This window comes from Rattus norvegicus, chromosome 5 (assembly GCF_036323735.1).
Source record: "Rattus norvegicus strain BN/NHsdMcwi chromosome 5, GRCr8, whole genome shotgun sequence".
In the NCBI taxonomy this organism is placed as follows: domain Eukaryota; kingdom Metazoa; phylum Chordata; class Mammalia; order Rodentia; family Muridae; genus Rattus; species Rattus norvegicus.
The window spans coordinates 152284254-152311736 of NC_086023.1; the positions used below are offsets into that span (position 1 = coordinate 152284254).

Below are 27483 nucleotides of genomic sequence, written 5' to 3' on the forward strand. Positions count from 1 at the left end.
GAGCAGTCAGTGCTCTAACCACTGAGCCATCTCTCCAGCCCCGACTTTGAACTTCTGATCCGTCTGCTTCTATCCCCTGAATAAGATAATGGGGGTGAGGGGAAGGGGAGGAAGAGGATATGACTACTCCTGAAGTGTGGGGATGACTTTATAGATGGAGAAAGCAGGTGGAGGAGCCCAGGTTGAGCACACCCAGCCAGCACACTAAACCAGACCCATGGGAGGAGGGAAAGGGAGGGGCAAGGGAGGAGCCGCAGACCAAGAGGCCCAGAGGGTAAAGGGAGACCAAAGTCTGGGTAACCAAAGTGACTGGACTATATAGGGAAGGGTAGCCCAGCCCCTGGGCTGCAGAAGTTTAGGGTAGGGGTGGGGTATTACAGCCGTACCGTGTAGCAGATAGGGACTGAGGGGTGCTAGGAGAACCTTGAGGCCCGGTCTGCTTTGATAGATTAAGAGGCACCTGAGTGAGCCATTAGTCCTGGGCTAACCTAACATCTCCCAGGCAGGATCCCAGCAGATACTCATGCCTGCTTATGTGAGGCTGGGGATGGGACCCAGGACTGTGTGACCCGTGAGAGCGCTCCACCAGGTGGCTGCCTGGTCCACTTCATACTGTTTCTTCTGAGCTGTGGTCTAAGGTGTCCAGGCTCTATAGCCCAGACAAGCCTCCAACAAGGAATCCTCCTGCATCAGCCTTCCAAATAGTGGGGTTTACAACTCCAGGCCCAGCTCATCGGTGTCTTTTACTATGCTGGCCGAAAAGGCCCACTTCCTACCTCGGGTCAGGATGACGGAGGGGACAGACCCAGATGGGAACCCCATGCTGCTGAGTCCCTTGGCCTTGCTCTCTGGTTCTTGAAGAAATACTATGGGGTAGAGCTTTCCTGGAGGTCCAGAGAGGGCAAGAAAGCAGTCAGGGGCTGCAGAGCAAGATGATGCCTAAGCTGATACGAGAAGCCAGTGAATTTCTGCCCAAGGCCATTTCCAGCTCTGCTCTGCTCACACCCTATACCCACATGATCCCTTCTTTCCAGAAAGTTCCAGGCCCCAGTGGAAGCTATCATGGTGTGGAATTGAGGCCTCCTTCCTTCTCTTCCTCCAGTAGGTGATAGTTTGGAACATACTGAGCCCCTTAAAATTTTGGTCACATTGCAACGTCTGGGTTACCATGGTGACCTCACTTGGAATTTGCTTTGCTGGGGGAGGTAGCCCAGTATTCACTGCTGGCGGCCTACAGCCAGCGTGGGGTGCCTCGTGGACTCACATCACAGGGGAAGCAGCTCCTTGAAATGTCTCCAAGGACGCAGGGGACTGAGGGGAGGCCTGTTCAGCCCTCCATCCTGCAGCCACCGTCTGGAGAGGTACTCTCTGTCCCCTTTCAGAGGTGAGCAAGTCAAGGCTCAAGAGTGTGTGACTTGGGGCTGGAGAGATGGCTCAGCGGTTAAGAGCACCCGACTGCTCTTCCAGAGATCCTGAGTTCAATTCCCAGCAACCACATGGTGGCTCACAACCATCTGTAAAGAGATTCAATGCCCTCTTCTGGTGTATCTGAGGACAGCTACAGTGTGCTTATATATAATAAATGAATAAATCTTTAAAAAAAAAAAAAAAAAAAAAAGAGTGTGTGACTTGTCCCCGGGCCACCCAGGATCCTGGCACCAGCAGTGGCTGAAAGGCTTGAGTTCCAAATTGCAGGGCATCTCGGGTGACTGCTAAGGTTGGGGACACCCAGGTACAGGGCTTCCCTTCCCTTCCCTTCCCTGGTGAGTCATAACAGGGGGCTGCTCTGTAAATGCCAGGCTGGGGGGTAGACTTCACTTAGTACTTAGTCCTTTGGGCTAAGTAAGGGGTTATGAGAGGGTCTGGAGGGTTGAGAGGAGGGGGCCCAAAGGCAGATGTGAGGGGGCTCCAGGTGGGGCCCAACCTCTGCATTTCAGACTGAGGGCCTTTTGGGGCAGAGTCCTGCACGGTGCACCACCCCACCTAGTCTGTAGGAAGAGAGAGGTGGTGGTTTGAATGAGAAAGTCCCCACAGTTCACATGCAGACTTGGTCCTTAGTTGAGCTGCCAGGGAAGGTGTGGTCTTGTGGGAATTGGTGTGTCACTAGGAGTGGACTTACAGGTCTCAAAAACCCAAGTCAGGGGTTGGGGATTTAGCTCAGTGGTAGAGTGCTTGCCTAGCAAGCGCAAGGTCCTGGGTTCGGTCCCCAGCTCCGGAAAAAAAAAACAAAAACAAAAACAAAAACAACAAAAACCCAAGTCAGGCCCAGTGTCCTGCATCCCCAGCCCCTGCTGCTGTGGAATGAATAAGAAAGCTCGATTTAAGTGCAGATTTGGTTCCTCTTTTCGTGTGGGAAAACGGAGGCACTGAGTTGAAGAGACGCCCATAGCCGAAACAGTGGTCAGCATGGTTAGAACCTGGAGCAGCCCAAAGGCATCTGCAAGCCATTACCCTTGAGCAGACCTCCCTCCCTCCCTCCCTCCTTCCCTCCCTCCCTCCCTTCCACCCTCCCTTCCTCCCTCCCTCCCCCCACCCCCTCTCTCAGGAAGAACCAGGATGGGTTCCTGACTGTGGCTCGGAAACAAAGAAAGCAGCTGTGTACCTGGGAGCTCGTTTAGGGAAGTGGGCTTTAGCAACGGGGTGAAGGACTGGCCCTGATACCTCTAGTCACGTCCAAAACTGGGGCTTTGCAACGTTTGTTCATCCCGATGCAAATCAAACCTGTGACTTTGGTATGCTGCCACCAGGTGGCGGTATAATGTGGCTACTCGGAAACTTGTTAAAAAGAAAATTTTTCACTTAGTGTTTAAGATAAAGTCTTTAAAGACTTTCTGACTGGGGAGATGGCCCAGTGGGTAACATGATTGCTTTACATGAAGTTTGATTCCCCAGAGCCAAATGGGCTAGTGTGCCTCTGTAATCCCAGAGTTGTTACAGCTAGTTGGGAAGCAGGAGACTCCAGATGCTTATGGGCCAGCTAGCCTGGTATACACGGATTGTCCTCTGACCTCCTCAGGTACACTGTGACATGGGCACATCCACAGTCACATACAAGATCATGCATGTGCACACATACACATATACATGATTTTAAAGGATTATTTGATGTCTCTCTGGGTGTGTGATGGAGATGGGGGAGTAATATGTGTGTAGGTATCTATCTGCATTGGCCAGAAGAGGGTGTAAGATCCCCTTGAGCTGAAGAGACAAGTGGCTGTGAGCTGCCCTGAGTGGATGCTGAGAACTGAACTCAGGTCCTCTGTAAGAACAGCCAGTGTTCTTAACCATTGAGCCATCTTGCCAGCTCTGCACTGAAACATGTTGGTTTTTTTTTTAAAAACTAAACCTATATAATTCTTATTGCTTAATTTTTAAAGATTTAAAATTTTTACATGTATGAGTGTTTTGCATGCCCAGTATCCATGGAGATCAGAGGAGAGCACGGGATCTGCTGCACTGGGGTTACAGACAGCTGCAAGCTACCACCGTTTAGTTGCTGGGAATCAAACTCAGGTCTTCTGCAATTGGGACATTTTTAAGGGAATCCCCTGTGATACAAATGCTTCATTCTTCCCATTATTTTTTTAAGGATTTATTTTACTGGGGTGGGGGTGGGGGTGGGGCTGGAGAGAGGGCTCAACAGGTTCAAGTGCCATCACTCCCGGGGGGGGGGGGGGGGCTCACAACTGTCTGTAACTCAGTTCTAGGGAATCTGGTGCCCTCTTCTGGGATCCACGAACATCAGACACACATGGGGTCCATAGACCGACACACAGACAAAACACCCATATACATAAAATAAAAATGGTAAAAGTTTTGTGTTTTTAATTTAATGTATGTGAGTACACTGTCGCTGTCTTCAGACACACCAGAAGAGGGCATCAGATCTCATTACAGATGGTTGTGAGCCACCATGTGGTTGCTGGGAATTGAACTCAGGACCTCTGGAGGAACAGTCAGTGCTCTTTTTTTTTTTTTTTTAAGATTTATTTATTTTGTATATGATTACACTATAGCTGTCTTCAGACACACCAGAAGAGGGCATCGGATTCCATTACAGATGGTTGTGAGCCACCATGTGGTTGCTGGGAATTGAACTCAGGACCTCTGGAAGAGCAGTCGGTGCTCTTAACCACTGAGCCATCTCTCCAGCCCCAAGTTTTTTTTTTTTAAGAATGTCATTATTTCTCTCTCTCTCTCTCTCTCTCTCTCTCTCTCTCTCTCTCTCTCTCTCTCTCTCTCTGTGTGTGTGTGTGTGTGTGTGTGTTTATGCCATGTATGTGAAGGTGCCCACGGAGGCCAGAAGAGGGTAACAGATCCCCTGGAGTTACAGAGGCTGAAAGCTGCCACATAGGAGCTGGAAATGGGACTTGGAACCTCTGAAGAGCAACCAGTGCACTTAACCACTGGGCCATCTCTCCACTCCATAACCTGAGGTAACATCTGTCTTCCTGTTTCTGACTGAGCCTGGTCAATACCTGGTAACTCATCTCGACTGGCAACCTGACAGGCAGCCTCTGTCCCTCACTTGTCACCTGAGGTTGTACCCCTCCCCTACTCGCCCTCCGACCCTGGCTCTGACAGGCTTTACAGCTGAGGGTCTTCCCCATGGCCTTACTAGTGGCCTGCTCTTGTTACAGTTAAAGACTGAACCAGAGCCTCACACATGTAGGGCAAATGCTCTGCCACTAGGATTACCTCCCCAGCCTCCCTTCCCTTTTTAAGTCGCCGGTCACTCGAAGCTGCCTGGGCTGGCTGAGAACTCAATCTGTAGCCCAGGCAGGCCTTGAGATGGCATCTTCCCCCTGCCTCAGCTTCCTCCCAGTAGCTGGGATCATGAGCCCTCCAGCCTGCCTGTGAGAGGCCCTCTCTTTTGTAAAACTCCTAGTTTCTGGATGCTTTAGACTCTCCCCTCCAGGAAGCTGAAGTGTTTGGGTCCCGCCCCCTCCCTCCGCCCAGACTGCCTGACACATGGAGAGTCCAGGAGGAAAACATCCCAGATCTGGTGTCTGGTTAGAGCAGTCCTGTCCCCACCACCCCCTGTCACTCCCCCTGCTGTCCTGAGAACAGGGCAAGTAGGTCCAGACTTACTCACCTATTGAATACCCCTGGCGATGCCATCACTTGGGGGCTGGATGCCACCATAGGAACTAGGCAGAGACATGCATATTAGGACCTTGGCAAGGACCTCCCTAGGTTCCTGATCTCTAGCCTGGAGTTCAGAGGGAGCAGGGGATCCGAGCAGGCACTTTCTCTGTATAAGTCCTTTTTGCTGTAGTAACAAGCAGCCCCAGATCTTACTGACACAGGAAGACAGTCTCACCACCAGACCCGAGAGCTGGCTTTGACTTACTTCCCCAAACTGTTGCTCCTCTTGACTGGGGCTACTGTCCTCTTAACTGGGACTACTGTCTTAACTGGGACTACTGTCTTAACTGGGACTACTGTCCTCTTAACTGGGACTACTGTCCTCTTTTTTTTTTTTTTTTTTTTGGTTCTTTTTTTCGGAGCTGGGGACCGAACCCAGGGCCTTGCACTTCCTAGGTAAGCGCTCTACCACTGAGCTAAATCCCCAGCCCCGGACTACTGTCCTCTTAACTGGGACTACAGTTCTTACTGAAGAAAGCGAGAAGCCAATTTGACACTTCTGCTCTGGGCCTCGAATCATGTTACACCCCACAGCTAGTACAGGTCACAGTAGGGAGGGGTAGAGCTATTATCCCAGCCTGGTAGGATTGAGCCTGCCGCGGTCCCTGCAGGGAGCCACACCCATCTATTTGGGCCTCAGAGGCGGCTCTGACTCTCAACAGCTCCTGCACAGCAAACGGCTCTGCTGGCTGCTGGCTGCTCTCTCTCTCTGTCCCTCTGAGCTTCTCCTGGCCCCGGTCCCCATGATTTATTATGGGAGAACTTGAGATGAGCCAGTTAAGGTGATGTGTGCTTGTGGTCCCACTACTTCAGAGTCTGAGGCAGGAGAGTCACTTGAACCCAGGAATTTGAGGCCAGCCTGGGCATAGCAAAGGAGACCGAGCCTCAGATGAGACGCCGAACACCAAATCAGGTGATGTTCACGGAACTTCTTTGAAGAAATTCTGGGGTTAACTGACATTGGTAAACTTCAGTGTAAGAGATAGGACCAGGAGAAACTGAGGCAGAGGCCTGGAGAGAAGCCCAGTGGTCACAGGGAAATGAGACTGAGTCTGACTCTAACTTCTCCAGCTCCAGCCACCAGAATTGATCTTCTCCGAGGCCCCAAGTCATTCGGATAGAAGGTCCCTCTGAAGCCATGTCCCCTATTCCCAGTTTTCTAAACCTGCTGCCAAAAACCAAACAGCTCAGTTCAGCCAAGACGTCTGGGTGGCCAGAAACTGGCATGTTGCCAGGACCTCGGTAATCCAATATGCAGGGAGGGTGGGAGCCATGGCCCCGCCTGTTCCAGGGCCTGCAGGGAGTACAGAAGGTGCTGGAAATGCAAAGACTTCCAAATCCTTGGCGGGTATGGTACGAGAGCCTATGGTGCTAGCACTCAAAGGCAGAGGAATGGGGATTGTGGCTAGCCTGCTCTAACACAGAGACCCAGTTTCAAAAACAAAACAAATCAGGTATCATGTATCAAATCAGGTATCAATGGCTCAAGACTGTCATCCCAGACGTTGAGATGCTAAGGCCATGGATGACAGAGTTCATGGCCAGCATGGGCTACATGGCAAGACCCTGTTTCTGAATGGATTACAGATAGATAGACAGACAGTAGACAGACAGATGATAATTAATACATAACAAATACATAGTTGACAGATACATGATTGATGATGATGGTGGTGGTGGTGGTGATGTTGGTGATGATGGTGATGATGGTGGTGGTGATGATGGTGGTAGTGGTGGTGATGATGGTGGTGGTGGTGATGTTGGTGATGATGGTGGTGGTGATGATGGTGGTGATGATGTTGGTGATGGTGGTGATGATGGTGATGATGGTGGTGATAATTTTTGGTTATTTTAAGACAGGCTTTCTCTGTACAACAGCCCTGGTTGTCCTGGAACCTGCTCTGTAGACAAGGCTGGCCTAGAACTCACAGAGCTCTCCCTACCTTTGCCTCCCAAGTGCTAGGATTAGAGGCACTTGCCACCACCACCCGGACATTTTTAAATGTCTGAGATTCTATGCAACTCAAACAGTACATCCACAGCCACAGGAGCCTGGGCCAGGACGCCCCTGAGGTTAAATACCTTGGCCAGCTCCCGGCCACTTGGCTGTGGTTGCTCCCAGTATTTCAGAACAGCCATGTCTGCACAGGATTGGATCGCTGTCCCTGGGCTGGGAAGCCTGAACCCAAACACTCTGGACTCCAACTCTAGGGAGTCTGCTGAAGCGATGGGACAAATCTTCAACTATCTTGAGCACTCAGACAACTGTGACCCCACTAACCCTCCTCCCTCAGGCAGACACCTCAGGAGAACCAACAACTGGGGCTAAATACCAGGGAGGCTTTCCTGAAGGTGTGCAAGCTCCTGAGTCTACTTTCTTTCCCTTTTCATCCCCCTCCTTCTTCTTCCTTCTCCTTCTCCTCTTCCCCTCCTCCCATCATGTGACCGCAAGTGCACAGGCGCCATGGCAGGCATGCAGGTCAGAGGACAACAGTCCGGAGTCCATTCTCTGCTTCTACCATGGAATTTGGGGGATCAAACTCAGGTCCTCAAGGCTCGCATAGCAAGTACTTTCACCCCCCGAATCATCTTACCACTTTCTTTTCTTCCCTTGATTTGTCTTTCAATTACATTTAAAATGTCTTAAAATTTATTTCTTGTAAAAGTAATCAGAATTACTGTTGGAAAATTGGGGATATATACAAGGGCCCAGAGAAGAAAGCAAAAAATCACCTACCGTTTTAACTAGAGGAATTCCGAACAAAGGTCTCCGTCTAATGGGAGGGAGGCCAGGGAGTCCTTCCCCACTAGTATCCAGAGCCTGGCCACTGGCACCCTAGGAGGTGACGTGGTGCTTGTCAGTGACAGATTCTGAAAGCCATGCGGACAGGGGGTACATCTTTAGGGAAGAGCCTCCTGTGCCCTGTGGTGCTGGTGGTTGGGGAGAAGCCAGGGCCTCCGGCTGAGATGGCCTGTGCCCTCTGCTGGCAGCTGGTGGGCATGGCCTCAGGCAGCGGTTCAGGTCAGCTCTCAGAGGTCCTCAGCCTCACCTGGAGTGTGTTCAGGATGCATTTTGAGGTCTATCCCCTGAACCTTGTGTGAGAGGGGATGGAACTTGGGAGTGTTTCAGTGGACTATATCAGGCTGTTCCCATGAACTCTACATTTGAGAAGCACCTTTCTAAGTCAGCATGGGCCCAACACAGGCTTTGGAGAGTAAAGCGCCATCTCCGACTGAGACTACGAAGCAATGGGAGTGGGGGATGGGGCTGAAGGGGAATGGAAGAACTAAGCTGTATCAGCACAGGTTTAGAGACCAGCCCTGGTTCCATAGGCAAAGAGCCTGTGCCAAACCTGGTTGGTACCTTGAGTTGACTCCTGCAGCCCATTGGTGGAGGTGGGAAGGGACTCCCGCAGGTTGTTCTCTGACCTCTACACATTTGCTGTGGCACACTTCCTTCTGCCCCATCACAGAAAATAAATGTGAAGGGAAACTAAAGGAAAGTACAGGTTCCAGGTCAAACTCACTAAAGGTCCTGCTACCCTCAGCTCCACATCCCTGTCAGCTCCAACGTATCCAGCCTGCACCGCAGCTAAAGAGGACAGAGCAGCTTCCAGAGGATGTACATCTTGGCTTCTTGGACAGAGAGCAACTCCAGGTCTAGAGATCCCAATCCAAGGAGTCCTGAGCTTGAACGGCAAGCCAGGGCAGAGGAGCCGAGATGGGGGAGAGCCAGCCAAGGAAGGAGGGAGACAAGAAAAGTGTGGTACTCTTGGGAGAATGAAGATCTCTGGGTTGTGTCAGCCAGAGCTCTTCCTGGATGAAGGAACAGGAAAAGCCCCCAGAAGACAATGGCTTCCCAGCCTGAGTTGTCCTCCGAGCACCCAGCTGTCGAAGGAATCTTTGCGCCTGGCTAGAACAAGGTGACACTTGTGGAGGAAATCTGACAAGAAACATGAGGTTTCAGCAGAAAGCAGACAGGCAGATGGGAGACGTCATGATAATAGCTCCTTCTGCTCTCTGCCTGTCCTGAGGCAGTCTGTTTAGACTTGTCTAAAATCCCTCAGAACAGCACTGTTACAAGATGCTCTGATGGGACAACACGCACTTCAGATCACACTTGCTGGCGATTACCTGACCTGGGTCAGTTGGTGATGCTGACCTGCTTTGATCAGCCATTGCTGTGTAGCAAAGGAGACTCCATCCTCCTAGCCTGGGATCCCAGCCAGAGGGAGGGAGGGAGGGGGCAGACATGGAGGGAGACAGAGGCAGGAACTCTGTGTTCCACTTTGGTCTACATAGCCAGTTCCACGGGCCCGTCAGCGCTACATGGTGAGGCTCTTACCTCAAAACAAGAAGCAGGGTTTAGAGGTCTTCACCTCCGTCACCCATCAGCGGCTAAGCTCTTCATTCTAAAATTCCAAAAGCCTGAACTAGAAGCGAGGGGATGACACAGTCTTCGGGTTGGGAATGCCACTCAGGATGGGCTATGCAGCGGACCTTATTAAAACACAGGGTCAGGGGGTTGGGGCTTTAGCTCAGTGGTAGAGCGCTTGCCTAGGAAGCGCAAGGCCCTGGGTTCAGTCCCCAGCTCCAAAAAAAAGAACCAAAAAAAAAAAAAAAAACAAAAAAAACAAAAACAAAAACAAAACAAAAACACAGGGTCAGATGACTGTAAGAGCCTGAGCCGAGGAGGCTGTGAGTGGGGCTGAGCTCATCTGAGTCCCTGTCACACACACAGCTGTCAGGCCTGTCTTTCAGCGACTCCTTGCTGATGTCAGGTCAAGACATTGCAAGGAGGCCCTGGAGAGTCCGAGCACTCTGAATTTTGTCACAGATTCAAGAAGCAACACCCAGAGGGCTCAGGGCAGGGCCAGCAGCAAAGCGGGGGGCTAACGCCCACCATGTGGTGGGCATAGCCAGACCACAGGGCTCTCGGTGGACTACAGCGGAACAGGGCCACTGGACAGAGATGGTTTTCTTTGGCAAGTGCTTGAGAGCTGGGGATGGCTCAGTAAAGTAGTTACAATACAAACTCTTGTTAGATCAAGAGTTGGGGTCCCCAGAATCTATAAATACCATGCGGACATCTTCAGTTTCAGCCTCTGAAGGCAAGGACAGGGAATACCCCAGAGGAAGCTGGCTAGCCATGGTGAGTTATCAACTCTTCCTCAATAAGGTAGTACGACTGAAGATAATTCTGGGCCTCAACTTCTGGCTTTCGGATGCACGTATGTGCAGGTGCAGACACAGAGACACAAAACAGACAGACATAGACACACACACACACACACACACACAGAGGATCAGGGATAAAAACAGAACAGCGAGGAGAGAACCTGAGGAACGCGTACCCCAGCCCTAAAGGCCAAGCATTTCAGGTCTAAGACCCTTAACCCTGGTTCCCATCCTTCCCCGAGTTCATCCTGAAAACATCTTAACTAGTTCACCTCTGGGGCAGTGTGCGTTGTCTCCCTTAGTTCCCTCCACGTAATCTGAATCATTTGTTTCTTTGAAGCAGGGTTTTACAGTATAGCTGGCCTCCAACTCACCGGACTTGGGCCTGCAGTCCTCCTCAGCGCTGGGTCACAGGCAGCAAACAGACAGCAGCTGTTCTGGGTGGCATGGGGCAAGGGGATGACAGGGTGAAGGACAGCCCCTCCCCACAGGTTTGAGCACCAGCAACTGTTCTTTCTCGATTTTAGGATCTCTTGGAAGGACTGCCGAGGGGAGGAGGGACACGGAACAGCCATTTGGAGGATATCAATCCAAGAGGGTTCTTGGCCAGTCACAACACATTCAGCCCATCCTTCCTGTAAATACTGAACCCTCTAGAATGGCAAACATTGCTTTATGACATGTGATAAACCAGAAGTCCTAGGACGTCGGGCTGCTTTAGGCTAGGCAGACAAGACAACTGATTACTAGCAGTGAAGACGCCAGCGAGAGCACCGTGGGCAGAAACTCTGTCAGGGGAGGCGAAGGCTGGCCAAGCCAGGGGTTTCCCTGGGGAACTGTGCTTACGGTAGTTAAGTGTGACGTGCATACACCTTACTGGCCAAGATTCAGATGCCTCTCTGGATAGGCAACAAGGATAGAAGGTAAGAGGCCAAGAGTAGAATTCTTTAGAAACTTGAGCCAAGATCAATTGTAATAATGGCAAGATGGGAGAGCATGGGCCACCAGAGGCCGCTGGTTCTCAGATGAAGACAGACAAATCTCTATGACAAGCATGCAGTGGTGGCTGTGGGGCTTTGGTGGAAATGCTCACCTTGGAGGCTGGCTAAGCATCCATAGAGTGGAAAACTAACAGGGCATTGGTCACTAAGTAGCCAAAGTAGCCTCTAGAAAGTGTGAGAGGGCAAAGTACTGGGAAGAAAGCTTGCCCTCAGGATTCTCCTCCTCAAGCAGTCACCCCTCGGCCCACTCTGGCTGGGGCTTGGGAAAGGAGGTTACACAGAAAGATGGCTTTGGTTTGGAAGCTGGAGAAGGGAGTAGGGAAGTGGATGAGGGTGGACCACTGGAGCTCCCGGATGTGCACCTCTCTGACCCTGTGCCTGTTTCCCTGCCCGGTGCCATGTGTGTGGCCACCATCCCACCTGGGGCCGAGACAGTTGAAAACAAACTGGCAGCCATCACAGCGGCACCAGCAGAAGCATCTACTTCGCTGTGCCCTCCAGGAATGTTGAAAAGGCGGGAAACTGGTTTCATCAGTAAGAAAATGTTTATTCTTTTGAACCCCACAGGGGAAAAAAAAGAATGCAGCCAAGACCAAGTTTAACGAAAACAGTGTCCCAAAGGCAGCAGAATGGGGGAAACCTCATCAACATAGTGACAATTTTCCATGTTTTAGCACAAAGATGGAGAAAAAAACCCTCTGACAATTCTGAGTAACACTTTCATGGTGACATTTACACAAGATGACTCAAAAGTGCAAACGGCAGCAACATGCACGCACACCTGGCACGCACACCTGGCACGCACACCTGGCTAAGCTAGAAGTCGCTTACTCCAAAATAAGCTCTGTGATTAAAGGGATGACTGTAACACTTCTAATTGTACTGACTGGTTTGTCCTACCTAATTTGCTTTAAATGAGATATACATGCCAATCAACAGGAAATTTTAGAGCCATGACCTTCCAGAACACACAGTATGGAAGCCAAGCCAATCGATTTGGTTTAATATCCCCAGCTTTCAAAACACAACTCTGCTTTGCCCCTCCTCTCCCCTGCCCTCCCACTCCCTGATTCTTAACACACTTTCAAAGGTCTGTGCAGACACTTTCTACCAACGTATAATACAGTTGAACCGGTATCTTTGCGCAGAGTTTAAATCTTCAAAACAAACAAACAAACAAACAAAAAAAAACCAACAACCACTCCTCCTTGGCACAAGAGCTGAGGAACTGTCAGGCATCTGTAAACCATCGGACACGAGATGAGGAGGGCGAAGAAAGCAGCAAATGGCACGTGGGGGCCACTCCTAGACCACGGCTTCCATCAGCCATCGTTTGGCCTCTCTCACACCCACCAGGCTGCCACCTAAGGTGCCTGACTGGCGGCAAGCGCAGAACCCTGTGTGCTTCCCATGGAAAACCCAAGTGGTGGCGTGGTGACCAGCAGCCGAGCCACCAACCAGCTGAGCAAAGGCTCAGCAGTGACCGGGACAAATAGAAGACAGATGACAGGGGGGAGGGGACAGAGTTGACAATGATCAAGCTTCCTCTTGCAACATCTTTTCTCACGGTAATGCAAAGACTGCCCTGGGTGTGCTCTGGAGCTAACAGCAATGGGAATGTCAATACTCCAAACACACGGCCACACGCCTGCAAGCCAGCCTCACCCTTAAGTCTCTCTCAGCTTAAGTGACATTCTCTCAATCTGTCTGGTTCTTGGAGGGGCAATCGCTCTTTTTTCTGTAATGGAGACAATCATCTTTAATGCAGCTATGGAACCAGAGCTGCTGGGCTACTCCGCCCTCTCGCACTAGAAACTACGCCTTTGTTGTCGTCCGTGAATACAACGTGCAATTTTCTTGCTTATTTAAGAACAAAATAGGGTTGAAAAGCAAAAAAAACTCTGCTTTTTTTTTCTTCAAGAGGAAACTATGTAAAAATACATAAAAAGGCAAAATTGGCTACTTGAAATCCAAGAATGGTTTTAATGTGTTGGCCAAGAAAAATAAACTGCAAAGTCCTGTGAGGTCTTCTAAAAACTTCCAAGAACAACTGATGGGCGGTTCTAATCAGACTTGGATGTTATTTCCCCCCTTTAAAAATGACAACATATACAGTCCCACAAAACACAATATCAACTTTTTTATCTTGACTGCCAGAGACGCTGCTTTTCGAAGCCTTCTGGTTCCAAATGTTGGGCAAACACACAGTTGGCCTTCATTTCTTCAGGGGCTGATAGACAGAGGCATTAGGATCAAGTCCAGAGGGGCTGGTCTCCACAAACTTGGAAGAGTAGTGGGGGGACACAGGGCTCAGGGGACTGGTGGCGGCACTGTATGTTATGCTGGGCATGACGGCCATGACTTCAGCTATCTTCTGTTTTAGGTCCTTGATTTCCTGGTCTTTCTGAAGGATTTGCCCTGCAAGATCAAAGACCTAGCATTAGTGAGGAGGGAGAGCTCGCGTGATACCCCCAGGCCAGCCATAACCTCACCATTTGGTAAGAGCAGACAAACTTCCTAAGTACCTAACAACAGGGCACTTTTAGGCACATTTGGTCATTTTTACTTTCTAACAATGGAAATTCTGATCTGCTCTAAGCAGGTGTGAGAAAGTGGCAGTGACCCAGCAGTCTGAGGCGGGGTTTTAAAGCTCTACCTCCTGAGCTGAGGCTCCCTTCTGGGACACTGGGCTCTGAAGGTTAAACCAAGGAACACAGGACCAGGACCTTCGATCGGTCACAACAGGTTCTCAGACAGAAAACAGATCACTTTCTGGGACTGGTGCCTAGCTTGCTGGCACGATGCCCTCTGACCTCTGTCCAGAACTCAACTGGCTACATCAGCCAACTCAGCCCTTCAAGCCCACCGTGTCACTGTGTGAAGCTAAGTTTTCCTGATCAATCGCAATGTACAAGGGCCTAGATTTTCAACACACCCCAAGTGTCCCCTTTCATTCTGTATCTTATGACAGCAACTAAGGCCCAGTGTAGCACAGCGGTTCTCAGTGCCTACAGACACTAACCCTCTTCTTCCTCACAACCAGAAGAGGTGAGTATTCTCACCACCCACTTTACCATGAGAGAATAGGGTATAGGAAGCAGTACCACACGCTTAAGGTATCCTGACAGTTTCAGAGCTGGGAGTTGACTCCATGAGCTCTGGGAACAGCATCTACACATACTCCCCATGGCACTCTTCCACTTCCTTGGGTGATGGACCCATCATCTACTGCTGGATCACGGGCTCTGTGAGGGCAGAGACTGACTCCTAACTTCCCATTGCTAAGTCCCTGCATCCAGCCCAGGGGAGAGGCAAGGCTTCACAGATTATGCATGTTCAGGTCATCTGTTATTAGGACACAGAGCAGGACTGAAGCCAGGACCACCCTGTTCCAGTCCATGAAGTCTTCCTCCAGGCTCTGCGCCTCCTTGACCTCCAAGGAAGAGGCTGTGTGTGTGTGAGTAGCTCTCACTGTGTAGACAGCAGTCTGTCTGTGAGGGAAAGCTGGGTGGCATGTCTCAGAAGGGTGTGGTGGAGATGAAGAATCAATTTGGAATCAGGATGAGTAACCAACAGCATAGGAAGGAACAGGTGTGGATTTAAGTTATGAAGTTGGACCGGATCTGGAGGGAGACAGTGAAAAACCAGGAGCCATGAACCGTGCTTTCACTTCCTTAGGGCCCCCAAATTTCAGGTAAGCACCAAAGAGCCACAGTCTCTTTGAACGCAAGGTGCTTCAAATGAATTAAGTCCTTAGTGGCACCTGATACAGAGCCACTGTGTTTTCCCCAACAGACGTCAGTTTGATTTTTTAAATTAGTAACAGGAAAACACCTCAAGAGTTTCAGGATGAACCTTTCTGTCTTCCCGAACATTTGTGGGCTAAGAGTGGAGTGCAGCCATGCCAGAAGGCCCAACACCCTGGCCCCAGGGAGCAGGTGCTGTTTCCATGCCAGGATGTTTCCATGGATCTTCTCCAAGTGTCCAGGTCCCAGCAGAGCGGGTTGGTTAAGCAGAGGTGTCCATTCCTCAGTGCTGAGCCAGACAGGAAAAAGGGCCAGTGGGAGGTGTGCAGTTTCAAGGCAGGATCCCCAGAAACCTTTTCAAGCACCTGTCCCTGAGCCCACAGACAAGGGAGCCTCTGCTCAGTCACCTGGGTCACCCCAAGCCTCTTGGGTGGCTTTCACCAACTCCTTAAGTTCTCTATTTTCTAAACATCTCCAGGCCAGGCTGAAGTTCTCAGTGACTAAAGGTCGTGCCTCACCTGGGTGTCTGAGGAGCACCTACCAATCAGTGCCCCAGAGAGATTCTTCCTCCTCATACCCAGGCCCTCTTTGCCCCTCTGCCTTGGTTCCAGTACCCTGACCTCAGCTCTTCTCCATACGCCACCCTGCCTTTCTTGTTGACAGAAGACAACACCAGTTTCCGAGCTGGCCTCTCTGCCTCTGGTCCACTGTCCTTGTCTCTCATGCTGCCATTGGAAAAGCCGCTCTCCCTGAAGACCTGGGAACCGACACACTTCAGAACACTACATTCACAGTGCCTTTTAACTTCCCCTCTTTTCTTCTAAGGCCTCCAGGCCTAGGGCTACCAAATCACTGGCCTGGACAGCCCCAGTGCTTTCTCTCCCCACTATGTTCTGATCTCAGGTATCACCATCCCGCCAGCTACTCACTCCTGCTGGCATCACATGCTCTCTGGTCTCCCATCCCTGCCGTCCTTTCTCCCTGGTCTGCCCGCCCTAGTGCAGTTATCCTCCAACGAGGCAGCCTCCACAGGTTCACTGTGCATAAGAGTACCAGAGCAGCACTGCCCTCTGCAGTAAGCACTGTGGGGCCTTCGGTAAACTCTGCGTACAGTGTAAGTCTCACAAGATGAACGGCAACACAGAGGAGGATGCAAACATTTTCTATTAAGTCAAAAAGTAAATAAATACAAGACAATGACACTTTTCTCGCTATTTGAAGATAGTTACTTTCATAAAATGACATTATGTTAGTATGTAATATTTTACCTCATTTTAAATAGATTACCAGATGTTTTAAGTTTTAATTTACAGTTAGGTATCACAGCTATATAATCTATGTGAATAAGTTCTCCCAGCATGCTCAGTAATCTTAAGCATCTAGGCTGCAATACCCGAGTAGACTCTGGGCTTTCGAGGATGTCAGTTTCCAGAGCTTGGCTGCTTGGTGAGTCCCTGCTCAAGAACCCTTTCCATGCACTAGGCCAATAGTGCAAAGGTTTCCTCAGTGTTAGTCACTTAAGTGACTAATCAGTTCTATGGACAAAATCCAATTTTCTCTTCATCAGGTTACGGCACCCTCTTTGAGAACTCCCCCACACGCCTCCACGTCAGTTAGAATCAAGTCTGAGCTTTTCTCCTGGGGTACTACTACAGAACCTGGCCGCTGCTGCTGCGATCCCTGTCTCACCTGGGCCAGCAGACCGGCGAGCATCTTTCATGCCATGGGCTTTGCCTTCATTCACTGCTCCTGGCCTCAGTCTCTGCTCAAACTCTTTGTATTCAAGGATGTCTTCTCTTCCCGTCTCCTCCCCATTTTGCCTACTGACCTTTCCCATCTTATAAATACAATAATAACTTGCTCACTGTTTGTCCCTGCCAGGGTGTCTATTGGTTATCAGAGATACTAGCAGGTCCCAGCAACTCTCTGCTGAGTGGATGGCCTGGTTCTCCAGACTCCTTTGTTGCACTGCCCAAGCCACTCCCAGCCTGCTGCAACTTGGGAGAGCCCTGCACCTTCTGCAAGGAGGCTTCTCAGCCCTCACCTCATGCTCCCAGTCCATCTCACTGCTCAAATACCAGCTCCTGTGATGGGACCCAGCCTCCTGTGATGGGACCCAGCCTCCTAGCTTGCTCTAGAGTCTCCACAGGCTGCCTCTCTCTGTCTCCACAGGCTGCATACGCATCGTAAAGCAGTTTAGACTCTTCAACACTATGCAACTTCTCTTGTCTTTAAGTCCAACACACTCTCATCTCAAAATACTCCTGTAGCACCAACTGATTTGACTTAGAATCTCAACACTAGTCAAGCACCAAACAACATAAGGAAAACTCTGAGGTGCCCTCTGGTTCATCACTGTGGTCTCTAGGTCCTGCCATCCCACGTGGGCCCGTGCTTCCTACCCTGGGCAATCTCGAGCTGCCGCTTTGCATCACCGAGTGCAGAGAACAGGTCCAGCTTGATCCTCGTCTCTGCACTGAGGCTGTTCTCTAGGTGTTGCGTTTTGTCTTGCATGGCAGAGAGGGCTGACATCAACACCTCAGTGTCCTTCTCGTTTTCTTTGTACTTCCGAAGCTCCTGTCAACAGGGGACAGTGATGTTATGGGGCATCAATATAAACTGGCTTCAGCTCACAAAGTGAACTCTCATCCTCCTGACCTGGCCATCAGAACAGAGAACCCTGATACCTTGTGTGTTTACATCTGTTCTTGGAGAATGTACATGTAATGCCCAGACACGATCCAGATCCTCAGAGGTGTCCCGTGGGCTGCATGGGCACATGGCTGGAAAACAGTGGTATCTGCTTCCAGGTCTCTCTTGCGAGACTTATTCAGAGCAGACAGCTCTTCTCAGCTCCTTGCAAATGGTGCCTTATACTATAGTTACATTTGTATAAACTGTCATGGTTGTTATTTTGACAAGGCAAACTGTAGGGAAGCCCATTTATAGTATTTGTTAATACAGTAAGTCAGGGAAGATTGAACTTGGTTTGTTTGCTTTTCCTTTTAAAATATGGTTTCCCAGCGTAAACAAGGCTGGCTTGCATCTCACTGTGTAGCTCTGGCTGGCCTTGAGGTCACAGAGACCTGCCTGCCTCTACCTCTAAGTGCTGAGGTGGAAAGCATATGCAACCATGCCTGGCCTACACTGTTTTTAAAGACAGAATCCAAACTTATTCCAGAGAATTAAAAAATACAGAACAACTGAAAGTTACCCAGAATCCTTTAATATAGATGAAGTGTTTTAAAAAACTAAAACAGACCATTTCAACTATTCAGTTTCCCAAGGGCTGGGTTACAGGCAGGTGCCACTATACCAGTCTGAAAACAGACCTTCTCATGGCTCGATGATATTCCTGTTTTGTGTAGATTGTACCTTAAGTAAATGCCCGCCCCGTTACTAACTAAGACTGTTTCCAGTTGGTGGTGGTGGCGGCTGCAGCACATGCTTCTAATCCCAGCACTGGGGAGGTATAGGGAGGCTGACTTCTGTGAGTTTGAGGCCAGCCAGGACTACAGAGTGAGTTCTAGGACAATCAGGGCTACACAGAGAAACCTGTCGCTTAAAAAAAAAAAAAAAAAAAAAAGACTTTTTTTGTTTGTTTGTTTGTTTTTATTTTACATCCCTAGACCACTGCACTGAACATGGTATCAGGCGCTGATGAGATCTTGTCTCTTGGCTGGCTTCCTAAAGAGGAATACTCCAAAAGTGTGTGATCTTCTGTACTCCCGGCAATGCTATTTTAAATGATTGCTAATTTTTATATCCATGCCATTTCTTAGCAATAAGAGTACACTTAAAATTTTTACATTCATTTTAATTTTTAAAAGTATTTGAGGGGGCTGGAGAGATGGCTCAGGGGTTAAGAGCAACCCATGGTGGCTCACAACCATCTGTAATGGGATCTCATGTCCTCTTTGGTGTGTCTGAAGACAGCTACAGTGTACTCACATACATTTAAAAAAAAGTATTTGCTTTTATTTAAATGTATGTGTGTCTGAGTATATGTGTGTGGTGTATGTGCTTGCAAGGAGCATGTGGAATGAGAAGAGGGGTCAGATTATTTAGAACTAGAGTTACAGGCAATTATGAGACACCATATGGATGCTGAGAATGAAACCTGGCTCTTCCGAAACAGCAGTAAGAGCTCCGAACCACTGAGCTGTCTCCAGCTGCTACTTTGACTGTGTATGTTGTTATGAACCTGGGAGTCAGAGAACATGAGAGTTGGTTCTCCTGATTACCAGGTGGGTAACTGAGGTCATCAGGCTTGTCGGTGAGCATCGCTCCCTGTTAGTCCCACTGTCACTGGTCCTAAAGATCCATTTTTAGCCCTTGTTTCTCTTCTGTAAATGATCTGTTTGTACACTTTACTTCACTTTACCAGCTATTTATATCCTAAAAGTGTGTTTTTGAAATTCTTTGATATCTATATTTTTTTGTTCGTTTTAGACAGGGTCTCACTCTATAGTTTTGGAACTCATAACAGAGATCCCCCTGCCTCTGTCTCCCCAGTGCTGGGATCCAAGGTGTGGACCAGCACACTCAGTAGGTATCTATCTCTCTTTTTAAATTTTTTAAAAAGATTTATCTATTTATTTTATGTACAGCATTCTGCCTGCATATGTGACTGCAGACCAGAAGAGGGCACCAGATCTCATTACAGATGGTTGTGAGCCACCATGTGGTTGCTGGGAATTGAACTCATGACCTCTGGAAGAGCAGTCAGTGCTCTTAACCACTGAGCCATCTCTCCAGCCCTCTCTTTTTAAATTTTATATCTCTCTTTTTATTGTGTAAATGTTTTGCCTGTGTGTGTATCTGTTTGCTACATGTGAGCCTGGTCCCTGTAGGGGTTAGAAGGAGCCAGACTCTCTGGAACAGGAGGCATCTGTGGGCCACCTTGTGGGTGCTGAGAATTGAACCCAGTCCTCTGCCAGAGCAGTCAACACTCCACTGCTGGGCTGTCTCTGCAGCGCTGCAGCCCCCACTCCAAGTTCTCTACCTTAGTCACTTCTTGGTTGTTCTCTGTGACTTTGTGTACTGATTTTATGCTTAGAAACTCTCCTTGTATCTCAGGATGAAATATCAGGGGATATTTTATTCCCCTAATCTTTTATTTTTGCATTCCCCTTCCTATGTTACTAAACTCTACTTTTCTTTCCTCCCATTTATCTGTTCAGGATTCCAAACCCTCTGACTGCTTATCCTCCCCTTGCCTGCTGACCCCTGAAACCACCTCTACATCACCACTTGCAGCCTGAGTTAGAGCCTGGCTCCATCAGACAGGAGACAGGATTGAATCCCCTTCCCTTTGGATAAGGAAGCGTAGAGGCTTGGTGTGGAGCTGCTGTTCCACACTGGAGCACAGCATGGCACTGAAGGTGCCCCGTGGTGGGACCTCCCCAAGCCACTCCTCACCTGCACCTTCAGCTCCAGTTCCCTGATCTGCTCCTCCTTCACCTTCAGGTCCATTGTGAGCTTCTTGCCCTCAGCTTCTAGCTCTCTGATCCGACTCCGTAAGGTTTCGGTGCACTCTCCCCTTTTGAAAAAAGACAGGAAATAAGGTTTATAGTTCTCCTTCCATCGTGGGAGATTGGTTGGAAGACCACAGTGCAAACAGAATCTGCATATGCTCAAATTCCTCAGACAGAGTCGTAGCTTTTGCATCAACTTTACATAAAGCCATCTCTCATCACTAATGGGCAGTGAGTGCCCTCACGCTTTATGTAGTTTCCGGACTGATAACAAAAACTGTCTGTGCATGCTCAGTACTTGTAATTTAGGTTTTTAAATGTTTTATTTTCTTTTCCATTTTTACTTTTCAAGACAGGGTTTAATCTCTGTAGTCCTGTCTGTCCTGAAATGCCATCTTTAGATCAGGCTGGCCCCAACTCAGAAATCCACCTGCCTCTGCTTCCTGAGTGCTGGGATTAAAGGCATGTGCCACCACCATGAAGCTTCATTTAGCTCTTTCTGAGACAGAATTTTAGTATGTAGCCCAGGCTGGCCTTTGATCTTGCAATCCTCCTGTCTCAGCCTCTTATTACAGTCATACCTGTGACGTCCAGCTTTTAAATACTCTGTGTAGTTGGTTGCACCTGAGAGCTGACGCATAGGCCCCGTATGCTTCCCGCAGGTGTACACTCTCTTCTTAGGTTCCAGGGTCTGCCTGAGCGTAGCACCTGTCTCAATATGCCTCTCACTACTCCTTGAAATTTTCAACAACAATCTAAAATTGTTTGTTTGTTTGTTTGTTTGTTTTGAGACAACTCTGTAGTTCTGACTTGAAACTCTATTTAAACCAGACTGGCCTTAAATGTATAGAGATCTGTCTGCATCTGCCACCTGAGTGCTGGAATTAAAGGCACGGCCACCAGCTATTTTTAGATTTATATTTGTCTACAACGCTACAGAGGCTAGTGGTCAACCTCAGGTGCTCTACTCAAGAGTCACCCAACTTGTTTTCTTAGACAGCATCTCTGGGAAGCTGGTTAGTGAGCCCTAGGAATCTACTAGTTCTGGACTCCCTCCCCAGGGCTGAGGTCAGAGGCACGCTCTACCACACCTGCTTTTACACAGGTGCTGGGCACCACCAGACCCTATGTTCACACTTCAAGCACTGTGCCAACTGAGCCATCTCTTCAGCCTCTAAAAGAAGCAGGGGTTGGAGCTGGGGAGATGGCTCACGGGTTAAGAGCACTGACTGCTCTTCCAGAGGTCATGAGTTCAATTCCCAGCAACCACACGGTGGCTCACAACCATCTGTAATGGGATCCGGTGCCCTTTTCTGGTGTGTCTGTCTAGTATATATGTCAGTGTACTCACATACATAAAATAAATACAATCTTTAAAATTCATAACAACAATCGAGTTGAGAAGATGGCTTAGCATAAGAGCCCTTGGTTCCCAGCACCCACACGAAAGCTTTTTTTTTTTTTTTTTTTTTTTTTTGGTTCTTTTTTCCGGAGCTGGGGACCGAACCCAGGGCCTTGCGCTTCCTAGGTAAGCGCTCTACCACTGAGCTAAATCCCCAGCCCCACACGAAAGCTTTTAACCATCCATCACTGCAGTCCGAGGAACACTAATGCCGTCTTGCTTCCATGGCTATTGCACACATGGAGCACAGAGACATACAGGCACACGAAATATTTATGATCAAATATTAAATAAATTAATCTAAAAAATATTTTAAAGGCCCTTAAGGCCACCCAATCTGTGTTGGAAGCACGGAGAGCTTTGTGAGGACTGACCGCGGAGGGAGGGAGACCTCAAAGCACTTAGAACTCAGGTGGACAGTGGGGTACGGTGACCCCTCTGCTCTGTGGGTGGGGTTGCTGAGAGACACGCTGCATGCAGGGCAGTGTGAGCTGCCTCAAGTGGAGCGGAAACAACTAATCAGCAATCCAGAAAGCAGACCACCCACCCTGATCACTCTGCCTATCCCCCCACATCCATCCCGGGACAAGGAAAGCCCACCATGGCTATTTCAATACTCTAGTGGCAGGGACATACCTAGATGCAGCAGCAAAGGCAACAGCCCGTGCAGCCGTGGCTTCTTCTAGCTTCTTCCTTTTTTTCTCCTCCATGAGCTGCTTTTCTACAAAGCCTCGGGCCTCCTGCTCAGCTTTCAGCCTCTTCTCCAGCTGGCTGATGTTCTGTTTGTCTTTTTGCTTCATTTGCACAGCATTGTGTAGCCTGTATGGAAATAGTTGTGATGCAGTCTTCTCATTAGACAGATTCACTATAAGCCCTGAGAAACACAGCCTCCATGCAGCCTTTCTGTTAGGCAGGTGTAAATGGGAGGTCCGAACAGCCAGGTATCAGCCTCTGGTGTGCCAGAGAAAACACGCGGCCATTACCGCACTTAATAGTTCCTAAATACAAATTAGCCACCGGCTTTGTGTAACTCAGAGTCAGCCCTGCCCTCTGTTCTGTTAAGTGATCCACAGCAGGCAGAAGACATGGGTCAGAAAGCTAAGGGACAGGGTAGGTAGACGGTGGCTGTAGAGTTAATTGTAGTGCCCTAGAACACTGAAAAACAAAAACAAAAACAAAAACACAGACCAAGGAACCGTTGACTGGACCAGTCCTATTGAATCTAAAATCGGTGGGAGGGAAGGTCTGTGTTCTTCATCCTTTCAGTTGTTTTCTTAGGTAAGGTCTCACCATGTAGTCTAGGGCATCCGTGAACTTGTGGCCATTCCCTTGGCTTAGCCCCTGCCACACTGGGCTTCTGAATCCCAGTCATGGTGCAGCCTTTCTTTCTCAGGTGTAAGGAAGGCCTTTTCTCACAGCCCTAAGATGAGCTCTCTACAGCTTCACACGGCAAGGCCGAGGCCATTAGACTGTCTCCCCGAGGCTAACGCTAACAACTGCACAAGCTGCTTAGAGTGATGGCCAGGGTTCTTGCATGCTGGACTCTAGCAGACAGGAACTATAGTGAGAATCTTCTTTGGGGGAAGTCTGTGGGATAGAGGTATCGCTGCCACAGACATTAGAGACGAGCAACTAACTTCAGAATGAATGAAAGTTTAAAGGAATTCACACAGAAGAGCCAGCCTCTGCCTGTCTCTTCAAACGAAACCAAAGCTCAATGTCATTTTTTAGTTCTGAGATTCAAAGTAAATATGGCCTAATCCTCAGGAAAAGATCATGATTTTCGAAGAGTAGCAAAACTCATTATCAGTGTTACTTATCACAAAAGCTTAGTAACTAATATTATAGTTAAACTACATCATTAGAGCAAAGATATTACTAAACTCTTGTTGGAATGAAGCAAGTGTAGATTTGATGAGAACACTGAGAACCAAACATCCATGAATAGGAAAGGTTGGGCCATGTCTCCTGGTCAGCCTGAGATCATCTGTCCTCCCCTGGTGACAGGAGGCCCTGCCCAAGGCCCATAAGGCGCACGTACTTGTTCTGCAGCAGCTCGTTCTCCTGCCGGAGCTGGCCCATTTCTGAGCGGATCCCTCGCTCTGTGCTTGAGAGGGAGCTGATCTGACTGCGCAGCTCTTGCTCCACTTGCCGGCTGGCTTGCAGGTCAGCCTTTAGCTTTTTAATATCTTGTTCCAGCCTAGAAAAGGGGAAAAGGTGGCATTTTCATCTGGGAGAGGCCTTAGGGCTTGGCCACGGTCCCCACTGGACACCCAGGATGTGTTTAGTTCTCTGGCATGGCTGCCTCCACAGGAGGGCTAACTTTTGATTGTCCCCAATGTCTGTGACACTGCAAGTACCTACCTACCTGAGTAGTGTACAACGGCGAGAAAAGCAGAAGAGCTAAACATTAAAGTCCCCTCCCTCCCTCCCTCCCTCCCTCCCTCCCGACGACCTCCTCAGCAGGTAAAGCCTGCCAGAGCAACAAACCCAGGGCCCCGGCACTGACTCTGCTTCTGACATTCTCCTATATCAGACTGCACTGTCTCCCCCATCGTGGGTACCCGAAAACAGGATCTCCATTCACTTGTGGAAACTGCTAGCATTCTTGCTAAGTAGCATTCACACTTCTGCTATGGTGGAAGAGCTTACCAAAGCTCAAGAAAAGGGACATAAAAAAGAAAACTGAGCTAAAACCTACCTTAGGGTGCCATTCCTTACTGCTTGCTCCATCTAGCCCATTATAACGCCAGTTTAAGTGATGTGCACTAGGGGCTCTATACATAAATAAGCAGTAAAAGGAACAAAAGGGCAAAACCAAATCTCTTTTTCATGGGAAGGCTCTATAATTTCAATGGGGGTCAAAACCTGGATGACTAAAGTGCTTAGATAGTAACACAAGAAAGGCTACAACCAAATACACCAGGAAGAACAGTGCACACACTCCTCAGTGACTGACACACTACTCCGTAGGTTACAGCAATGGGAGCTCATTTAATCAGCAGAGCTAAGGGCCAACGGCAATGATTATTCTTATTTTTCCCAGATGCAGCCCACGGCGATCCCCAGGTAGAATCCCCAGGACACATTCTCTTCCCTAACAGCCCACCCCAGCACAGCAATCTGGGGAAGGCTATGCCAAGGATGGGAAACAGGGAAGGAGGAACATTCTAAATGGAGTCTGGCACACTTAAAACCTCAGAGTATAAGCAGCCATGGTACCTGGGCAAGTCCTCAGTTTGGTGCCTGAGAAAGGCTATACTAGAAACAGTAGGAAGGGGCAGCTGGACCTTGACAGCAGGGTTAAAGATCAGGCCTACTGATCTACAAGTGAAGCAGCTCTGAGAAGAAACAGTATTCTACACGACACAAATGGTCACAGGAGCAAACATCAGTTTGCTTGAGTTTCTGTGTGTAGAAACCCCATCCCTGCCCAGGTGTTAAGGACAATCCAGGGCTCACTCATTCTAAGCCACACTTAATCTCTCAACTACCACCCCAATCCGAGAAAACTCTTCAGCACCTCTAGTCCAGCATACTGACAGAAGCAAGGCTTCCTCTGAAGGGCGATGGGGATCTCTTTTTGGAACTGCCAGATCCACAGACTAAAGCTCATACATGTTTTATTGCGTACAAAGTCCTCAGGGCCTACTACAGAAATCGACACTCACTCAGCAATGTTCCCTGGCCTCTTAGAGAAAACCCAGTGCTTTCCTTCTATCCACCATTAGACAACTTTAAAACAAGCCTCGAGCCCCCAGCCATGCTGTAGGCGCTGTCACCAGTGTTCCCTTCGGGAGTGAAAGCACAGCCTAGAGACTGTGAGTTCCAGTAGCACTACTTGGTCTCCTGCCAGCGCTCATTCCCTAGGGAAGGGTCACAGGTCCACATCACACCACACTGTCCCTATCACCAGGGTCATTTCAGTTCAGTGTACTCACAGATCAGTATTTAGATCATGGCTATGCTGTCCTTCATTCACCTGAAGTAACCCAAGAGCTACAGTCCAGACAGACTGCACAGGATTCATGCCATTAACAAGCACACGCTCACGTTCCTCTCTTAGGAGCCTAGCCACACAGAGAAGAACTGCATGTAAAATGAAGGGGCAGGCTCCGCCATGAGGACAGAGGCTTGTGGTCTGTAGAGGGCTCTGTCATCAGGGTCCTAAGCAGCTCTGGGGACAACTTTGCACGTAGCCTTGCAGTTTCCTCATCTGCAGCCGACCATTTCTAAGGCTCCTCCTACTTGCTCTAGGATTTCGGGGCCTGACACACTTATAAATGGCTGCTGATTTGCTGTTGACCAGCAGCTTAAGCTGCACCAGATGCAGACACGGGAATCTGGTTCCACAGCATAGCTGACCAGCACAGCCAAGGAAGAAGGAAAAGCCCCTTCTTAGATGCTGCATTTCAGTAACTTTGTAGTTATCGCTTTCTTTCATTCTAAAAATCTTCTGTTGTGGTTTTAGTTTTGTTGTTGTTGGTTGTGTTTTATGTTTTTTGAGACAGGGTCTCTGTGTAGTCCTGGCTGTCCTAGAACTCAAGAGATCTGCCTGCCTCTGTCTCTTCAGTGCTGGGATTAAAGGCGTGTACCACCACTGCCTGGTGTTCAGTCTTCCATTTTAAGTGACATGTTTTAAGTGACATGTTTCTCTGATACAATGACCATAGTAGCTGGGCCTTCAGTGTATGCACAGTCAGGAGACACAGTCAGGGGAGATTCTATGAGTTGCAGGCCAGTCTGCTTTACAAAATGAGTCCAGGATACCCAGAACTCTGTTATACAGAGAAACCCTGTTTCAAAAAACAATACTTACTCTGAGTAAAGTTTTGAATTTCTTGAAATTTGCAATAATCTAAAGAGTTTTGAGAACAAAAGGTACAAACATAATTTTTGTAAAGCACAGAACGCAATGCTTTAAAAAGTTTGTTTCCCCTTATCTAGTTAGTGTACGCATTTACATGTGTGCATACTTGTGGTCAGAGGACAAGTTTTGAGTATGCTCTCTCCTTCCACAGTGTGAGAACCACTACTTTTTAAAAAAAAGATTTATTTATTTATTATATATAAGTAAGAAGGCAACTGATTGAGAAGAGGCTCCCTTGTCTGTGGGTTCAGGGACAGGTGCTTGAAAAAATTTCTGGGGATCCTGCCTTGAAATTGAACATCTCACCTCCTTTTTCCTGTCTGGCTCAGCACTGAGGAATGGACACCTCTGCTTAACCAACCCGCTCTGCTGGGACCTGGACACTTGGAGAAGATCCATGGAAACATCCTGGCATGGAAACAACACCTGCTCTCTGGGGCCAGGGTGTTGGGCCTTCTGGCATGGCTGCACTCCACTCTTTAAAGATTTATTTTTTTTTTTTATCGTACATAAGTACACTATAGCTATCTTCAGACACACCAGAAGAGGGCATCAGATCCCATTACAGATGGTTGTGAGCCACCACGTGGTTGCGGGGATTTGAACTCAGAACCTCTGGAAGAGCAGTCAGTGAGCCATCTCCAGCCTCGCCAGCCTTTAA

General features: G+C 48.9%; 1 protein-coding gene across 2 annotated transcripts in view; it reads right to left on the reverse strand.

The window, feature by feature from the left end:
* Positions 1–11853: 11853 nt before the first annotated feature.
* Positions 11854–27483, reverse strand: part of Maco1 (macoilin 1) — a 62578-nt gene continuing 46948 nt past the window's right edge. Inside the window, exons 7-11 of one of the 2 annotated variants that reach the window (XM_039110045.2) lie at positions 23994–24152; positions 22589–22771; positions 20495–20615; positions 17476–17650; positions 11854–13745 (exon numbers count right to left, since the gene is read on the reverse strand). In XM_039110045.2, the coding sequence (XP_038965973.1) occupies positions 13543–13745; positions 17476–17650; positions 20495–20615; positions 22589–22771; positions 23994–24152 (841 nt within the window). In that variant the 3' untranslated portion in view covers positions 11854–13542. 2 annotated transcript variants of the gene reach the window in all.